The following is an 18,043-nucleotide window of genomic DNA, read 5'->3' as shown; positions in this document are numbered from 1 at the left end:
CATTTATATGTAATATGTTACTATTTATAAAAATCCGAAGTCAGATTATTTCCACATTTCCATGTTTCCGTTTTCAGAAAATATATCGATCGCGAATAAATCATAACGAGTTCATGATATTTTTTTAAATTTTCACCGATATTTTTTATTAAATGACACGTGCTTGAGGACTCCATGTGACGTCATATCGGCCCTGTCGCAGTGTACACCAGTCGGTAATTGAAGTGGTTCTCAGCACGTGTTAAAATTAACACCAGTTTGTTGACAAACAGGATGTGATTACCATGATTACACATCATGTTAACATCAATGGTATTGAATTAGCACTATGAATTTAACACTGGTGTAATATGCCTGGTGTGATCTTCTCACAGTATCGACTGGTGCAGTTATGGGACCCGTTGTATAAAATATACTATTATGGTAACTTTGCCAAGACAATGGTAGCTTCCATGGAATCCTTGATTTTGATTGGCTGTTGATCAGCGTTACCATGGTAGTTACCATTGGATGGCAAAGTTACCATGATATCTACTTTTATGCAATGGGGCCCAGTTAAAATATTGTCGATTCATGAGGCCATTAAAGGTATAGCGTCTCAGAAACGAGCGCAAACGTTTATTTGATTAAAAAATATTTTCTTAAGGAGAAAATCCATCCAAACGACATCAATAAAAATATTTATATGAATAACAAAAATCGGAATCGATTTCAAAATATGGAATTTATGACATTTAAAATTGGTCTGCTGAAAGAAAACACGCCTTGGCTGGAAATCGATCCCAAATCCTTTAGAGTGAAAGACGAGAGTCTTAACCACTAGACCAAGACGCCCCCACATATTTGCAATTTTCTGTCAGCTCCGAAACGGATGATGTATCCGCTGTTCCAATTTTCGACAAAGAACCTCTCGGCTTTTTATTGTGATTTGACTTGTATTTTCAATACATTTGCCGTGTTGTAGGAATCAATCTGCGTCGCGATGTGAGAACTCCCTGAAAGCGTTTATTTGGGCTGCACGGGCCTATTAACATTGGGAAAGCAAGAGATATTCATTCGAGCCAACCCATTGCTATTTTTTTTTATTTTGATATGGCTGATTGACAAAGTGTATGCATATGATTGTCCATCTCACACTGATTCTATTTTTGGTAATTACTGAACTTCCTTTTCCCAAATTGGGAAGAAATATCACCAATTTTGGACTATATTTCGACTGGCGGAAGGTTTAGGGCTATTTTGCTGTGTGAGGTGATGAATCTGCTCCCCCCGACGATGTCTTCAAACACGCCAATTTATTTCAAAATGAGCCGGTCGAGGGACCCTTTTCTGGTCAGATATGGATTGCCAGATATATATCCTATCCACTGGTAGTAAACATTCGACCCCCGAATTTCATCCTTATTTTTTATGAATTTCTTAAAGTGCCAATTTAACACACGAGTCTATGGGGAATGAATTAGGCCTGTGATACCTTTGCTCCCTTTGCGCTCTTTTCAGAATACCCGAGGACTGCCCCTGCCAGCAGCCTATAAAAGTGTGTTTGTCGGACACACGTACTAATTAAGGAGTAGACTTTAATTCGACAAGCAAACTGCGTAAATTTCAACAAAATCTGAGGAAAACACCACGGTAAAAATTTTGTTTAAAATGGTATAAAACACTGGTTACTATATCTCACAGTAGTTGTTTAATAGTTTAAACAACCATGCTTAATTCCTCGAGAGTTCAATAAAAACTTTGTTGTTTAAGATTTGAAACATTTGTTGAAACTGTTTAAACAATTTTTGTGAGCTTCGTATATTAAACAGCTTTAATTTGTATTAAAAAAATGAGCAGCGTTTTAACAGTGCAGTTACATGCATGCTCTCACGATCTGAGGATTATGCATTAGGTCGACTAGTGGTGTCATATCCCCACTTTTCCCCCTATTTTATAACATGAAATCAAAATAATTTGATATGTTCATACATGCGTTCAAAACATTTCGACCTGCTCTTGTTTGTAACAAATAAGTAGTCAATCCTATTTTCGCATTCTCGATGGACAAACGAGAGAACCAAAAAACAACATGATTTCGTATTTATCACAGTGCAAATAAACTTTTCACCGAAATAACGCAAAACGTTGAATTGTCACAACTTTATTCTCCTTAGTCCAATTTTGATGATATTTGTTTACATAATAATACAAAAACATTTATAAGGCGCTTAATATGGGCTTTTCTATACAAGCGCGGTATTTTCTGTTCATGATATTGTTGTGTTTTTTTTTAGTTATTTTACTCTGGTCAAAGCCTTCAGTACCATATAGGCGGCGGAAGCGGGGGGACATGCCCCCCCTAAATTTGGGGTGGGGGACGGTCCCCCCTAAATTTTTAGTTGATAAACTTTTTTTTTTTTGCTTGTCAAAAAATTTGGTGATACACTCCTAAAATTTAGGTTGATAACTTTTTTTGGCTTGTCAAATTTTTACCTGCGTTCATCCCAAAATTTCAGGTGGACCTCCCCTAATATTTTTTTGCTTCCGCCGCCAATGTTCAGTACCCCTTTGATAAAGCACTGTCAACAATATGGATAATGTGTGATTAGATAAGCATAAATTTGGGCTATTGTGTCTTTCTTTATATTTTGTTGAACATACGATCTAAATCTGATGCTAACTGTCAAACTTCATTCACCATTTTTTTTTATTTGACAGCCGAGTGATAATGTATGACGTTTATTTTTAATTCTTATTACTAGTTATAGGGCATGTGATCAACAAACGATTATACGAATGAGTGGGAGTTGCTATATTAAGGTATTTATAATGACTATATTGTCGAATGATTTTTTTATTTCTTTAGTTTTGTTGTATAACTGGTCCCCAGTAGCGAATAGAGTTGTTTTTTTGCAAACGCAATTTCCCTAACGTTCTCTCTCTCCAAATAAAGATGAATAGAAAAAATGATAAATAGAATCAAAGAAAAAGGGAAAAAATAGAAAATTGAATGGAAAGGTATGAAAGTGGGTGAAATGTAATATTCTCTCAATTATCATGCCAAGACATTTTCGTTCGCTCGAAAGTGTGCCCCATACGCTTAATTGACCCCTCAATTTCTTGTAATTCTTTCCGTCACTAAAGCGACACATTATTAAAGTGAAGTCCACCGCAGAGAAATGTTGAACTGAATCAATAGAGAAAACTCAAACAAGCATAATGCCGAAAATTTCAACAAAATCGGATGTTTAAATGAGAAAGTTATGGCATTTTAAAGTTTCGCTTCTTTTTCACAAAACAGTAATTTATATGCACAACTCGGCGATATGCAAATGAGAGAGTCGATGATGTCCATCACACACTATTTTTTTATTGTTTGAATTTTATATACAATTACTTAATTTTTTACAAATTTGACATTAAGGACAAACTTAAGTGAACCATAAAATGTTATAAAATTTGTAATACCACACGTTCAGAGAGGAATAAAAATTTGTTTCACAGGACAGTGAGGAGAAAATCTAGAATATTTCTTTTTTCATATAATGAAATACAAAAGGAATAGTGAGTGAGTGATGTCATCAGTTCCCTCATTTGCATATCGACCAGGATGTGCAAATAACTGTTTTATGAAATTAAGCGAAATTTTAAAATGTCATAACTTTCTTATTTTACATCCGATTTTGATGAAATTGTCAGTGTTCTGCTTTTTGGATTTTTTTCTTTTTATTCAAATCAACTTTTTGTTGAGGTGGACTTGTCCTTTAAGGTGTATTTCGCTGGAAAGAGGAAGATGTAAGCTTTTTGCTGACAAATATCTTAAACTGAATATTGTCCTTGCCAAATGAATAACAATTCATTTGATTCATCAACCTTATTTCTATAGATTACATTCATCTATAGATTATATTTCTATAGACGATGAAGAGGTTTCTGTTGAATGACAAGGAATGATTATTGATGATTAATATTACCTCAAAGAACCCACCTGCTCTTTTCTCAGTGGGCTTAATCCATTTATTCATCCACCAACTGTTTGATGACTTTATGAGAATAGAATTGTTCTATTATCAAACCTATTCATTGTTCATTGTTACCTTGCCGTTATTTATATTGTAGTTGAGCAGCCCCTATTTCGTTCCAATGCGTCTTGTTTTTAGATCAACTTTTCTAATTCATTTTGGATGTTTTTTTATAAAGAATTCCAAAATAATGTCGATCGGTGGCGTAATGAGACAACAATAATTGTGGAGTTGATATATAATTTTCTTTTTTTTTTGGGGGGGGGGGATTTGTGAGCGAAGCTAGCGAATCAATTGTTGCAGAAAGAGTTTGCGATCAAACCTACATCCAAATATCAAACTGTTACTTGATTTTCAACAAATGAATCGACATTAAAATGAACAATATCTTGAATAATAAGTGCCTCTCTTGAATCTAAAATTCCTTCCAGGGGTCGGTGGATTTTTCTTATTTGACCATGAGTAAGTGGAGGCCCAAACTGGAAAGGGTAAGAGGCGGAAATGGAGTCACTAGTCAGTTGCCAAGTATTGACCTGTAATCTCCTTTAATCCAAGTCGATGTATTCAAACTTGACCAGAGAAATAAAAAACACACGACAGTCTATTAATCGCTTCGACTATAAGTGATGAGAGCGCGCGCGATTAACGAGCACTTACGAATCAAAAATAAAAATGATGCGTGCCGTTCTAATACTACAATCTCATAGATGAAAATCATCCCAAAACGACAGATGATAGTCCCATTCGAAATAACGTACTAGTTTTGATCGGTCTCGAATCCGATCCGTTGGTGTGACTGTGGTCGATCCTGTCAATGTGTGTGTGTGTATCCTTTATCAAAGGAGTCTGATTAAATAAGCGGTAAAACTTTTGAGGAACCTCATTTTATTTTACGGACTCCTTGTCTCAGTACTTATTATTTATTCCTTTTCTTGACTTCATTTCTTTCTTTGGAGAAGTGTGGTTCTATATTCGTCTTCAACATGAACTGTGTATTAGCTATTGTCTGTTTCCTCGGTAAGTCGATATGTTTTTTTTTACTATGGTTTCGAGGTTTATTATTTTCATATTTTTATATTAAATAATAGACAAACATGATAGTGTTGATTTCGTTTTAGTTTGGGGAAATTGTGTGACAGCTCTTTTAAAAAAAACTCATACTGTACTAAGGGGCATTGGGCTGAAAATCCCAAACCTATTTCATTATATTTCTTTTATATAAATTATTGTATATTGTATTCGTCTACATCATAATTTTCCATCGATTTTCTTTTCTAATATCTCGACTAATTGTCTTCGTAACCATCTTATTTCAGTGGGGTTTTTCAGAGCGTTGATAATGTAAAGTAGATGTAGTGGTAGCCGTGGTAGAAATTGGGACAAATCTTATTCGTTGCCGCTGTGTTGTTGGGGGAGCCAGCAATAACATGCAGCTTAAAAAAAATAAAAAATAAATAAATTACAGGCATCCCGATTCCTATAGTCCTATGTTTAAGGGGGTACACAAAACGAGTAGGCCTATGAATACCATCTCTCACGTTTGGTGATGGCAGTTGAGGTCTATCACGGAAAATGTCCCGATGGTTGTTTTCATGTTTTTTTTTACATAAAACATTGTACAGTTAGGTTAATTGACTAATGCATAATATGTGCGAGTAAGCAAAGCGATCTAGCAATTTTCAGTGTTTAGCAATTCAGTAGATTAAATATATTGTCCAAAACGTCTTCCCGAGGAGTAAGAATTTGGAAGGCTCAAAAAGTCCTCAAAATATGAGAGAGTGCTAAAGGTGGCTTTCAGTAGTTGAAAAGCATGAACAAATTATTCAAAAGGAAAATTAAAGGGATACTCCGGGCTGAATATATTTATATCTAAATAAATAGAGTAAAATTCACAGAGCAAACTGCTGAAAATTTCATCAAAATCGGATAACAAAAAAATTTAAGATTTGCATTATTCCGGTGAAACAGTTCTAGGCATGTCCTGATGAATATTAATTAGGTGGGCTGATGATGTCATATCCCCACTTTCCCTTTTCTAATGTTATTGCATGAAATCATAATTGTTTCATTTTTTCATAAATGTGTAAATGAAGTGTCTCTATCATGATAAAACAAGTTGCAGCAAGAAATAACTAATGCACTAGTCAGTTGTCAATCCAATCGTTTTAGTTCTTAGTAGAAAATTTTTGCAAATATTTAAAATTCAACAACTTCGTTATTTGTTATCCGATTTTGATCAAATTTTCAGCATTTTGCTCTGTGGATTTTACTCTATTTATTTAGATATAAAAATCTTCAGTCTGTATCATCCCTTTAACAGGACACTTAACCAGGCTTCTAATCGATAATGGAATAGCAAATCAGAAAAGGAATAAAAATGTGTTCTATAAAAAAGAACATAAGGACAAAACAGGAAACATCTCATTTGTTTGTGGTTTGTTACACTGCAAAAACTCCGGTGTTGATTTAACACCAGCCTGGAATCTATATTTGTCCTCACCAGAGAAGTATCAAAACATCACCAATTTGGAATCTAACCGATGCTGTTTTAATACTAATTGGTGTTAAATAAACACCTAGCTGGTGTTAGACTAATACCAAAATCAGTGTTCTTTAACACTTCTCTGATGTGGACATAATAGATTCCGGGCTGGTGTTAAATCAACACCGGAGTTTTTGCAGTGTAACAAAATGGAAGGAGATGTGATCATAATTTTCAGGAATCATGCTTACGAAATGAGTTTTAGGGCATTATTGACCACAATATTAAATAAAAAACAAATGGAAAATATCATATTGAGGCAAATGAAAAGGAAAAGGATTTCAGAAAGGAAATAGTTAGAATTAGGTAAAGATTTATGTTCAGGGATGGAGCAACTTTCGAAATAATAGAACAAAAGTTCTTTCCTATATTGAATACTCAGTAAATTTGTATGCTCATAAATGTAATTAAATGAATAAAATTGTGAAGATACCGAAATCATTGTAACGGCTTTGATTTGAGAAATAAATTATGAACAATCCCCTCTTCCTAAAAGGACAGGACCCCCCCCCCCCAATTACACCAACGTATTTAAAGGATGTATAGATATAGAGTTAATTGGTTTATGTTCAGTTAACATATTCATTTTAATTTTACATTTTAGATTGGTTGGAATCAGGAGTGAATCCAGAATTTCCCAAGGGGGGGCAATTTTTCAGAGGAAAAAAATTACAAGCAAAAAAAAGGGGTATAACCCAAAATTAATGATAATTCGTTCCCGAAAACTTCTGTTTTAATGGCATTTTCACATTACAAATTTCGATTTTGCTTCTCAAAAGGGGGGCACGGGCTGGCTGTGCCCCCTGGATGATTCATTAATAATGCCTCATTATAAAAATGTTCTTATGGCAGCGGACACAACCTAACAATCATAAGTCTATAAGTAAGAATTCATCAAAAATATTTTCATTTTCAGAGGTATGATTAACGACGGGATTAGAGCGTCTGGTTTCGGAAAACCCAATCGACGGCATTTAACCATGCATGAATTCAACAGATCCACTTTCATTACTTGATAATCGAATAGTATTATCATCTCTTTCTTGAAAGCGAACTCGTGTGTGCGAGGGCGTGGGTGTGTGTGCGTGTGGGTGAAGGTGTGTGTGAGGGTGTGTGTATGTGTGTGAGGGTGTTTGTACAGGCAACCCCTCCCCAAAATATATTTTCAACCATGTGATTAAGCTAGTGTGGTGGTGGGTGGTACGAGGAGTGATCGTAGAAGTGGGCATTGAAAATAACAGAAATTTAATAACGGACGCTATCATATGAATCACATGTTTTCCAATTTCATTTTGAATTCATGCGACATAAACAGAAAAAAATGTAAGATCAAACTCCGAATGAATGGCCATCATGATTGTTCAAATCATTGTAATATATCAAACAGTGTATGACAGTGCATGAAGAAAGGAATGAATTGATAAATCAATTGATATTGTTCAATTCAATTTATTTTTCATTCTTCAACATAAACAAATAAGTACAAGATAGATTGATTCAATTCAAATAAAAGCGTGAACAAAATTCAATATTGAAAAAAAGATAAACATATTCGATAAGTGATTTAAATATAAATTAACATACATGTCAAGTTTAAATCAATATAATCAATATCATTAAATATAATTAAATCAATACAATTATATATCATACGAAGAATGGAGGGGTCAACTGAAAAGCAAAGCTTGTAGAATGTGAACCCCTCAAAAAGGAATCAAAATTTTACCAATGAATGAATGGATCAAAATATTTTTTAAATAATATTTACCCCAATATTTTCTGTTATTATTATTTCACATACTCATTTTTTAAAGATATTTTAAATGTATATGTTATGTACCTGTTACATCGAAATTGTACATTAAGTTTTATACTACTGCCCTGCATGGACAGTAATGCGTCATGACCTGGGCCTATCTTAATATTTATTATGTTTTGTATTGACTTTGTAAATTTCTTTCCTTTATTGTGAACTCAATATCATATCTAAAAAAAAATCATAGAGGGAATGAGTGTAGAGTGGCTACTGCAGTTCTCGTGTATTTTGCAAGGCGTTTACTTTGCCAGTCTCCACCCAGACCTAGTAGCCCTAAAGTGAGTGCTGACATTACACTTTTAAATATTCATTTATTAATAATAATTGATTAAAATCAAAATTTCCTACCACTTGACTTCTCTAAAACCACAAAAACTAAATGTTCACCAATGCACCGTCTTTATAATCACACCAGGAGCTTTGCATTAACATATTAACCCTTGCTCTAATATGTTGGCATTCGAACTAATCCCACGGGAAATACTTTAATACAAATGCATTTAAACATTTCGCAATACGTGCAACAAGTAGCTAGCTATTCCTGAGCGAACCCCCCATCCCCATCGCTTGAACATGTGCAGGAAAAATCATTTTATTCAATTCAGTATATACTACAGTAATGCGTACAACTCTTCTCAAGTATATGAATAAATCAATCTTATCGTTCTTTTTATTTTTATTTTCCCTTTCTTTCTTTCTTTCTTTCTTTCAACCTCTTCTTCCTTCCTATGTTTGTTTTCGCTGTCCTTACTTTCCCACTCTCAGCTCTTTCTTTTCTCTGCTATTTTATATCTTTAATGAAAAATGACTTTGCTAATGAATTTCTCATTTTGAACACCCTTTTCACACGACATAGCACATCTACACACTCTTAAAATATTTTGGCAAAAAACCCAACTTTTAACCAACCCTGGGCAACATACTGTCCACACAACTATTGGTTAAAATTAACAATTGGGTAATAAATTTGCTCAATTGGATAACTGCCCAGAATATTTATATATATTTTAACCAACATACATTACCCAACACAGTGGACAGTATGTTGCCCATAACATTTTAAGTGCGCATGTGAACCACGCAAACATATTATTAATTTATATGGATTATGAATAGATCAAATGTATTTGAAATGAGATGTTTATACAGTATAGACCCTTATAATGTTTGAGTGAAGAAGAAAAGAAAATTATTATTGACAAGTATTTGATTACAAAACGAACTTCAAAACTTATTCCTTCCTGGATCATTATTTATAGAAAATATAGACAGAGCCAGAAATCAATTGTAGTTGATAAGCCTTCCAACTTTGTAAGTCTAAAAATAAATTATACTTCAATTAAATCAATCTATTTCAACTTCCGATTGCGAATCACAATCGGAATGAACTCTAATCAAATATACTAGTGACCTGTTTTTTCCTTTTATTTTTTTTCTCCGTTTTTTGTATATTTTTATGTTCTCTTTTTTTCATTTATGGCTGCCTGTTCATGTTACCCTGAAAGCCTCAAGATGGTTGCTATTCCGTCGTGGGAGACCATTTTCTTCCCACCTCCCTCGTCATAACTATATCATAGGGGCTGGCAGCAAAATAATTAGGGGCCCACTTCTAATCATAGCATACATGAGGAAGCACTCTGTTAACTTGTTAATTTTGATATCCTCTATCTTCATTTCAACACTAAGCTAGAAAAGGAAACAGATTCGTGTGCCAAACCGTCTACATGTGACCAGCTTTAATGCTCAGAAATAGCCCTACACTTTGAATGAAATGCCGGTTTTTGCCAACTTTTTTGCCAAATCTATACACTTTGCATATTAATCCGTCAAAATATTTTTCGATTTAATATATGACACGTGGAAGGTACCGTAAGTCTTTTATACGACCAAGGTTATCCGATTTTATCTCAGTTTTCCGCTTGGTGATTAGTTATGATAACAAAGAATTAAGTTAATGCTCGTTAATTAAGCCGTTATAACTGTGGTTCGGTCACACCAACTTAACCGATTCCATACCGATCAAAGCAATTACTTTTTATTTCGACTGACATCAAGAGGTGCCGTGGCCGAGTGGTTTAAGGCACCTGACTACATATTTGAAAGTCCGGGGTTCAATCTCCGGCACCTATGCCATTGAGCAAGGTATCATCTACAGTGCTCTTCTGTCCTACATTCATCTTAATAATGTATTCATTTTTGGTAACTATGTTTGCAATTGACAAACAATTGACATTCATAACTATCCAACAAGGCGATTGGGCGAATTCCATTTACCACTTCTAAGAACTTTGCTGGCTCAGAACACATTTATATATGAGGGACCGAAGTTATGGAACTCACTTCATAATGATATAAGAACTGCAAAATCTTTGAACTCTTTTAAGACTAAATTCAAATTATCTCTATTAAAATCTTATAATGTATCCTCAAATTAAATCTTATTCATCATCTCTGTCAAGAGGTTAGTCATCATTTTTACTATAAAGACTATAATTAAAACATAAATCATCCCTTTTTTTAATTAAAAAAAAAATCTGACACAAGTCCTTCCCAATTGTGCTCGGTTTTTAACCTCATATATTATTTGTGTCTATCCTCTCATCTTTTTTCTCTTTCCTGTCCGCTTATCCGCCTTCCTACCGCTTATTTATTTACGGCATCAATCACATTTTTCGCGCATTTTATTCTTTCCAGGTCATTTTATATATTTTTTCTCCTTTTATACACATTGAATCCAGTTTGCTTGAGTCCACGATGGCATGTGTTCTACCTACGTTTAGCAGCACCCATCCATCTTCTCAGGGCATTCTCCCCTTTCTCTTGTTTTTTTTTTTGGGGGGGGGGTGGGAAGGGTGGATATATTTTTGGATATATTTTAGGACGGTTTGTTTTGTCCTATACAAACTATATTTTTTGATATCTTCGTATTTTATATTTTGTGAGTATTTCTCTCTCATTTATTTTTTTCTCATTTGATTACATATGTCTGTATTTGTACTCTGTTAATGGTTTTGTTATCTATTTTTGAGGGGCCCACATTGTACAAGCATTGCTTTTTAGTGGGTCCCTCCATTTCCATCTTAATTTAATTTCTATTGAAAAATAGTATACTTATTTAAAACCTCCAATGTGTTGCCCAAATCGTGTAAGTTTTTTTTTTCACAACATATGTATTATTTTTGTTTCTTTGCAATGGATACAAATACTTATTTTTTATATATATGGTATACAATTTGTTTTTGTTTGATGGAAGTGAAATAAATAAAATTGAATTGAATTGAAAAAAACAAAATAAAAAAAAATGAATAAGTAAATAATAAAAATCATTGTTCAAATCGAAATCGGTTTCGTCGGAGCAATTTTTTCACGCAATTGAATCTTTTTTGGAACGATTGACTATGTAATGTTATCTGGTATTGTGTTATATTTTAAAGCGATTTGAGTATGCTCAAAGAAAATGGTGCTATTATACAAATGCTTAATATTATGTATGTACGTATTCTTCTGTTTTAATTTCATTTTTCTTATCTAGCGCCCTCTCTTCAAAATATATATTTTTTAAATTTCTCAAAATACACTTTCATGACTTTGGGGCCGTGTCTTAAACCTAATGGATGGATATCAGAAAATATGACAAATGACATTATATCCTAACCTTTCCAGTTATTGCCATGCTTTGGAAGTAGTTTTATATCCAAAAAATTGAATTAGAAATACGCAAATATTTTCATGTCAGCAGGCATCCGATCAAAATAAATTTTCGTGAAAAAATAGCAAAATTTAGTCATAAAACACTATAAAAATAACCGCCATATCCTTCTCATCATAATCGTTTTATGGAGTAAACATTACATTTTGTATGATGGGTCGGAATAGCTACATTCATTAATGGGGGATTTACAACTGGCGTACAGATTGGGGCTTGGGGGCCATGGACCCCCTGAATAAGTTTTCACAACGAACGAAAAAGAGAGAAAAGAAAGAAAAGGAAAGATAAAAGGGTTAAGTATATAATTTTTGAATATATATTGTCACAATCTATCACAAAATTAGATCTGTTTTGTTAACTAGAAAGGTAAACGTCATGCTCCCTCGCTTTGCTCTCTCCCAACTTTACAGAAATTTTGCCCCATATGCCTTGTATGGCCCCCTCAAATGTTAGGTTCATCAAGCCACTTGATTTACCAACACTATGAATACAGGCTATAAGCTGCAATATAGGCCTATATTGCTTGATTTATCTATATAAACTGTAATTTAGCAAGGCAGACAATCATTTCCATTACATGTTCAGTGCATCACCTTGATTTACAATGTAAGCCACTTGTATTATTTGCCAGGAATGCAAAATGGAATTAATGTTTAAAGGGATGTGAGTAAAATTGAATTTGATTGAATTAAACATTCGACGTCTGTCCCTTTCCTAAAAAATGTATATTCAAGTAAATGTGTATTTAACTCGTTGATTTGCTTGTTATCATTAAAAGATATAATCTTCGTCAATGATCATCTTATCGTCTACTTCATCTTATATTGTCGGAGCCCCCCCCCCCCCCCCTCCATAGAGAGAGGTCCTGTACCATGCATTTTATAATTCAGAACTGCTGCAAAATACGAAGTTTTACCACATTTTTCACCATTTTTCTCTGATCCAACGCCGACAAATAATTTATATTCGATGGTATGATAGAGGCACTGGCGGACAGATATAGGATGTTGCCTCGCCCCCAAATAAAATTCAAAACCAAGGGGGAAAAGAATAAAGCAGAAGAAAAACAAAAGAAAACGAATGAGAGAAGAATGTAATATGACATTTTTTTTATTATGTTAAGATCTGTCACAAAATCAGGTTTTTTTATATCAATTAAAATTCCCTGTTTTTCATTGTTCTGCCCCAATGGGTAAGAGTGTCTCAATACCTGATTACCTCACAAGCGTACCTACGAGGGGGGGGGCAGTCTGCCCCCCCCCCCTGACGAGCATGAAACACCTTTTTTGCCCCCCTCCCCGACGAGCTTGAATACCTTTATTGCCTCCCCCCCCCCCCGACGAGCTTAAAGACTTTTTTTTCTGGTACAAAATCCTTTATTTGTGATTGAAGACCTTTTTTTTCTTGTCAATTTTTTTGGCGGACGATTTTGCCCCCCCCCCCCTGTGGAAAATCCTAGGTACGCCTCTGGATTACCTCATTTCATACCGTAATATACATCTGCCAAGCAAGCCAAGTTTCCATTTGAAAACAAAATCAACAAATTTTCATGCTAGTTCGCTATAGGCTCGCTCGCATACTATAAATGAAACTTATTTTTTCAGGGGTGATGTCACAGACCAAGAATAGTACATGAGTATAAAGTCCTGTATACACCGTGTCCACTGGCGGATCCAGGAGGGGGGGGGGGCACGGGCCGGCTGTGAGAGGCATAATTACAATTTGTAATGTAAAAAAGCCGTTAAAACAAAAGTGTGACCCCTCAATTTTTAGAGTGAAGACCTTTTTCTTTTGTTTTTGTGTTTTGCTTGTCATTACTTTGGAAAAAGGGACCCATCTTTTGGGAAATCCTGGATCCGCCCCTGACCGTGTCCTAACGATTTTTTTTTGTTCACTTGCAATATCAACACTAAAAGGGAGAAAATAAACTACCGGTATAAGGGAAATAATTTTAAAAAATCTCAACTTAGCTGTTATAAAAGTTAATGTACATTATATCACAATGAACCTAGTTCCAAATTATGATCAGTCATAGTTAAGAATCATTACTTGCGATAGGCCTTAATTTCTACATTGAACTTTTGAAATTTAATTATCCAGCATTTTTGTTCAACTATTCTCTTTTTACTACTTTCTTTCATAAATTCAGTGGAATTATTTTATATTTCATTGTTAGTCATAGTTTTTAATTTATATTTTATTTTAATTGTGCTTTTCCATATCATATGCTTAACATTTCTCATTTCAATAATTTCGTTCATAAATGTGAATATGTTATGTTGAATTAAATTTTTATCACAGTTTTTCCGGATTTAATGTATATATTTGATTTACTATATTTGCAGAACATAAGCCACTATATTTTTCATATTGTTGTAACTCTTTTATGTTAACAGAACCATACTATCCAATGTAAAGATATTTTAATAAATAAATGAATAAACTGATAAATCTTTATGCATATTTCAGACCTTGTGTTCATTGAAGCGTAGCGCACATGATACAAGATCATGATTTCTTTTGTATCGTTACCAAGAGATGAGGTGATATTCTTTTATTTGATATACAATCCCTTTTAATTCATTCGGTATTACACATTTTGCAAACGAAAGAAGAATAAATGTCCGATTGCTGTTGCCTCATTGGCTATTGTACAGGAGTGAAATTAAATTAATTTTCATAATTCATTTCCTGTCAAAATCAAACGAAAATATCAGACTTGTATATTGAATCATCAAAATTGAGCAACATTAACCATGGTCCTGGGATCGGAAAGCGGGGGCGCTGGGGGTGCGCAGATGCTGTAATGAATATATATATGTAGGCTTCTGTTACCAACTCGAGCGATAGTCACATATCCAGGGGGGGTAGTGGTGACCACAAATCACCGTCATTCGGAAGTTAACCCCCCCCCCTTTTTTTGCTGGTCAAATTATTTTTGGACCAAAATCAGATTATTCCGGAAGTGAAAACCTGATTTTTTTTTATTGGGGGTGGGAACTTGTCCAATTTTTCTTGACCAAATTCACTTTTTTCAAAAGTGATTTTTCTTTTTCGCTTGTCTAATTTGTCATCAATAAATGTTTTATCTACCACACAGCTTGCCTTTCCCTCCTGGAAGCCCAGTCTACTGGTGGCTCGTCTGGCGAGATGTCATCCGTTGGTAATATGGGTGGCCTTGGTGGAGGTGGTAACATGAACGATAACGACTACGACACCAACGAGATCGAGACCAACGAGCTCGACAACGAGATGGAAAGTAATTATAACGCGGGCATGCCCAATCTATTCGGTAACGGCGCCAGTAACCTTGCTGACAGCGGGACGACGGGTGGTCAGAAGGCTGGCATCGTCATCGGTACCATCCTCTTGGTCGCCTTGATAGCTGGCGGTGCCTTCTATTTCATCAAAAGGCGCTGATGATGGCGGTGATCTCCATGGTGACGAATCGAACTCGAGCCCTTTCAAGAATCCCGAGAGTTATCTCTCACCCCTCAGTCCCATCGATCAATTCGACTCCAGACCGACCAAAGCCGTATCGGATCATCGATCGATTTGGAGCTGGGTACGTTGGTGCGACTGCAATCCTATGACACCACATCTCTCGTCTCCATGGAAACAATTAGCTGGACTAGTTGAGGATGTATTCGACTTTTGAAATCACGTTTAAATTTGTGTAATTCATCAAAAAGGACTCGTTCTAATTGTTTTTTTTTCAACGATTCGAAAATATTTGATCATTCTGGAAAAAACTTTGTACGTGGTAAAACAAACCATTGAAACAATTGCTGCATTATTTTCATGATGATGATGATATGAATGAACCAGTGCAATAGGTAGATTAGAATTAATGTTGTTTTCTATCATGCTAATACATATATATATATTGTAATTTATGAATGATTTCAATGAAAGAATTGCAAAATGAATACTACAGTGTAATATTCCGAACATGTCGGGCAAATTATTCGACCAGTCATGAACTGTAGTCAGATGAAGTGCGATGTTGGGGGAATAGCCGTAATGTTCGAGAAAGGTATTTTTTCCTAGCCACAGCAACAAACATCTAATGAGGTTCATGTTTCAGACTGAGTTTGATGGGGGCGTGTCATGAAAGTTCAGTTTCAGCACAACTTAGATTGTCGGTGCTGGCAAAATCAGTGAAATAATTGAATTTGATTCGCCTAGAATGAAATGTTTGCATTTGATTAACAGAGAATGAAAATGAGAATAAAAATATTACAAAGCTAACAACTTTGATGAAATGCATCCCTCATGTTGCGACATCAATGACGTCATGGTATCATTTTCATAAATCCAACTTGATCGAGCTTTGGTTAGTGAGATTCACTATTCACGCTGATGTTAACAACAATATCAACACCAACACCTAACTCGACAACACCCATGTACTGTATTTGAATTTTGTTCCACTTCAAGCTTTAGGGGTGGTACCAGTATATTTTGATAGGAGAAGGGGAGGGGGGGGGTAAGGTGACCTAATTTTTATTTGACTTACTTGCAGGGGTAATGTATATAGATAGAGTAACATGATGTTTTTCTTCCTTCTCTCTTCCCTCCATTTATTGTCTATTGTTTTCCTTTCCCTCTGTTAATACATCTCAAAGAATCATGCATGGGCGGTCACCTCCTGTCCCTTAACATATAACGTCCCTGGATATCTTCTTTATCCATCTTATGATATGAAAGTGTTTTGTTTCTTCAATCGTCTGTATATAAGTATTTTGAGATTTTACTGTATATTATGAAGTAGTGACATGCATGTATATTTATATGTTTTTCTATTTCATTATTTTTTTTTACAGTTCACTTTTTAGATGCAAGTGCACGTATATGTATACATTGCTTGAATTATCTAAAAAATGTTGAAATGTTTAAGTATTGACTTTTTACTTTATTTGTTTTCCTCATTTGATTTTGTACCACCAAACGACTGCTTGAATTGTTATTCCTTTTAAATACCCTTTATTTGGTTTTATTCAGTATGTGTGCTCCTTACAAGAAATCAAGTTTTATCACGAACCACAGATAATTTTCTATGATCGTGTTATCTATACAACAAAATATCAAATTAATTGTTTATACGACATTCATGTATTTTATTAATTCTTTTTCGTTCGTATAATGTTTTTAATATTTGATAGATATTTGTCTTTATAGTGTGTTATTAAAATTTGGAGAAAAAATATTCGGACTCTTGGATATCGTTCTTTTGTGAACTACTGTCGTCATGGTTATATCATGGAGTTATAAACGGTAGCTCCATGGTCATATGATTTTTTAAATCTATTTTTTTTCCTACTGAATAGAGCTTTCTTTTCTTGATTGTCATTTCAGGTATTGTTATCATTCATAATATTTAATTGTTCTGTATAATGTTTTGATGACGTTATCAACACTATACATTTATACAGTCATGCAGGTTTGCGATTGGTGGGGAACTAGTGGGGCAGGGGGCATCAATATCTCCAGGGGCCATCCTTTTCAGAAAAGGGGATTCTGTCAGAAAACCTTCGGTGGTGACATGGGCCGTACTTTTTCCAGGACGAGGTATAAAGGGATTTAGGGATTGCACAGACCTGTTTTTCCGGAGAAGCTTGAAAGTGATGGAGCTTTTGAGAGGGCTCTTTTACATCTTCAAGAAAATGTAAAATTTAAGGATCTTGTGTTCAGTTTCGATTGGTTATTAAACTTTCAGAAAAAAGGTGTAAGGCTTCAAATTTCGGAAAGCTGGAGGTGACGATACTTTCGGTTGTTATTTCTTCTTTTTTCCAGGGGAGGGGGTAAGTTTAGCCAACTTTTCTGATTGTTGGCCTCCTCGTTTCCGCTGCCTCTGTTAGAAATAATCTCCTTTTTATAGCACTAGGTTGATAATAATGCTGCAATGGAGAGGCATAATACCTAAACCCCTAAGAAAGAAAGAAGAACAAGGAAAGAAAGAAAGAAAGAAA

At 34.6% G+C, this 18,043-nt stretch overlaps 1 protein-coding gene across 1 annotated transcript; it reads left to right on the top strand.

Moving 5' to 3' along the window:
• The first annotated feature begins 4,779 nt into the window (after positions 1-4,779).
• LOC121415048 lies at positions 4,780-17,275 on the top strand. Its single transcript, XM_041608122.1, has 2 exons — positions 4,780-5,021; positions 15,172-17,275. The coding sequence occupies exons 1-2, from the start codon at positions 4,988-4,990 to the stop codon at positions 15,489-15,491; spliced, it is 354 nt and encodes a 117-aa protein (XP_041464056.1). The 5' UTR covers positions 4,780-4,987; the 3' UTR covers positions 15,492-17,275.
• The last annotated feature ends 768 nt before the right edge of the window (positions 17,276-18,043 follow it).

Source organism: Lytechinus variegatus, chromosome 5, assembly GCF_018143015.1.
Source record: "Lytechinus variegatus isolate NC3 chromosome 5, Lvar_3.0, whole genome shotgun sequence".
Lineage (NCBI taxonomy): Eukaryota > Metazoa > Echinodermata > Echinoidea > Temnopleuroida > Toxopneustidae > Lytechinus > Lytechinus variegatus.
This window is presented reverse-complemented; position numbering and strand designations above follow the sequence as displayed.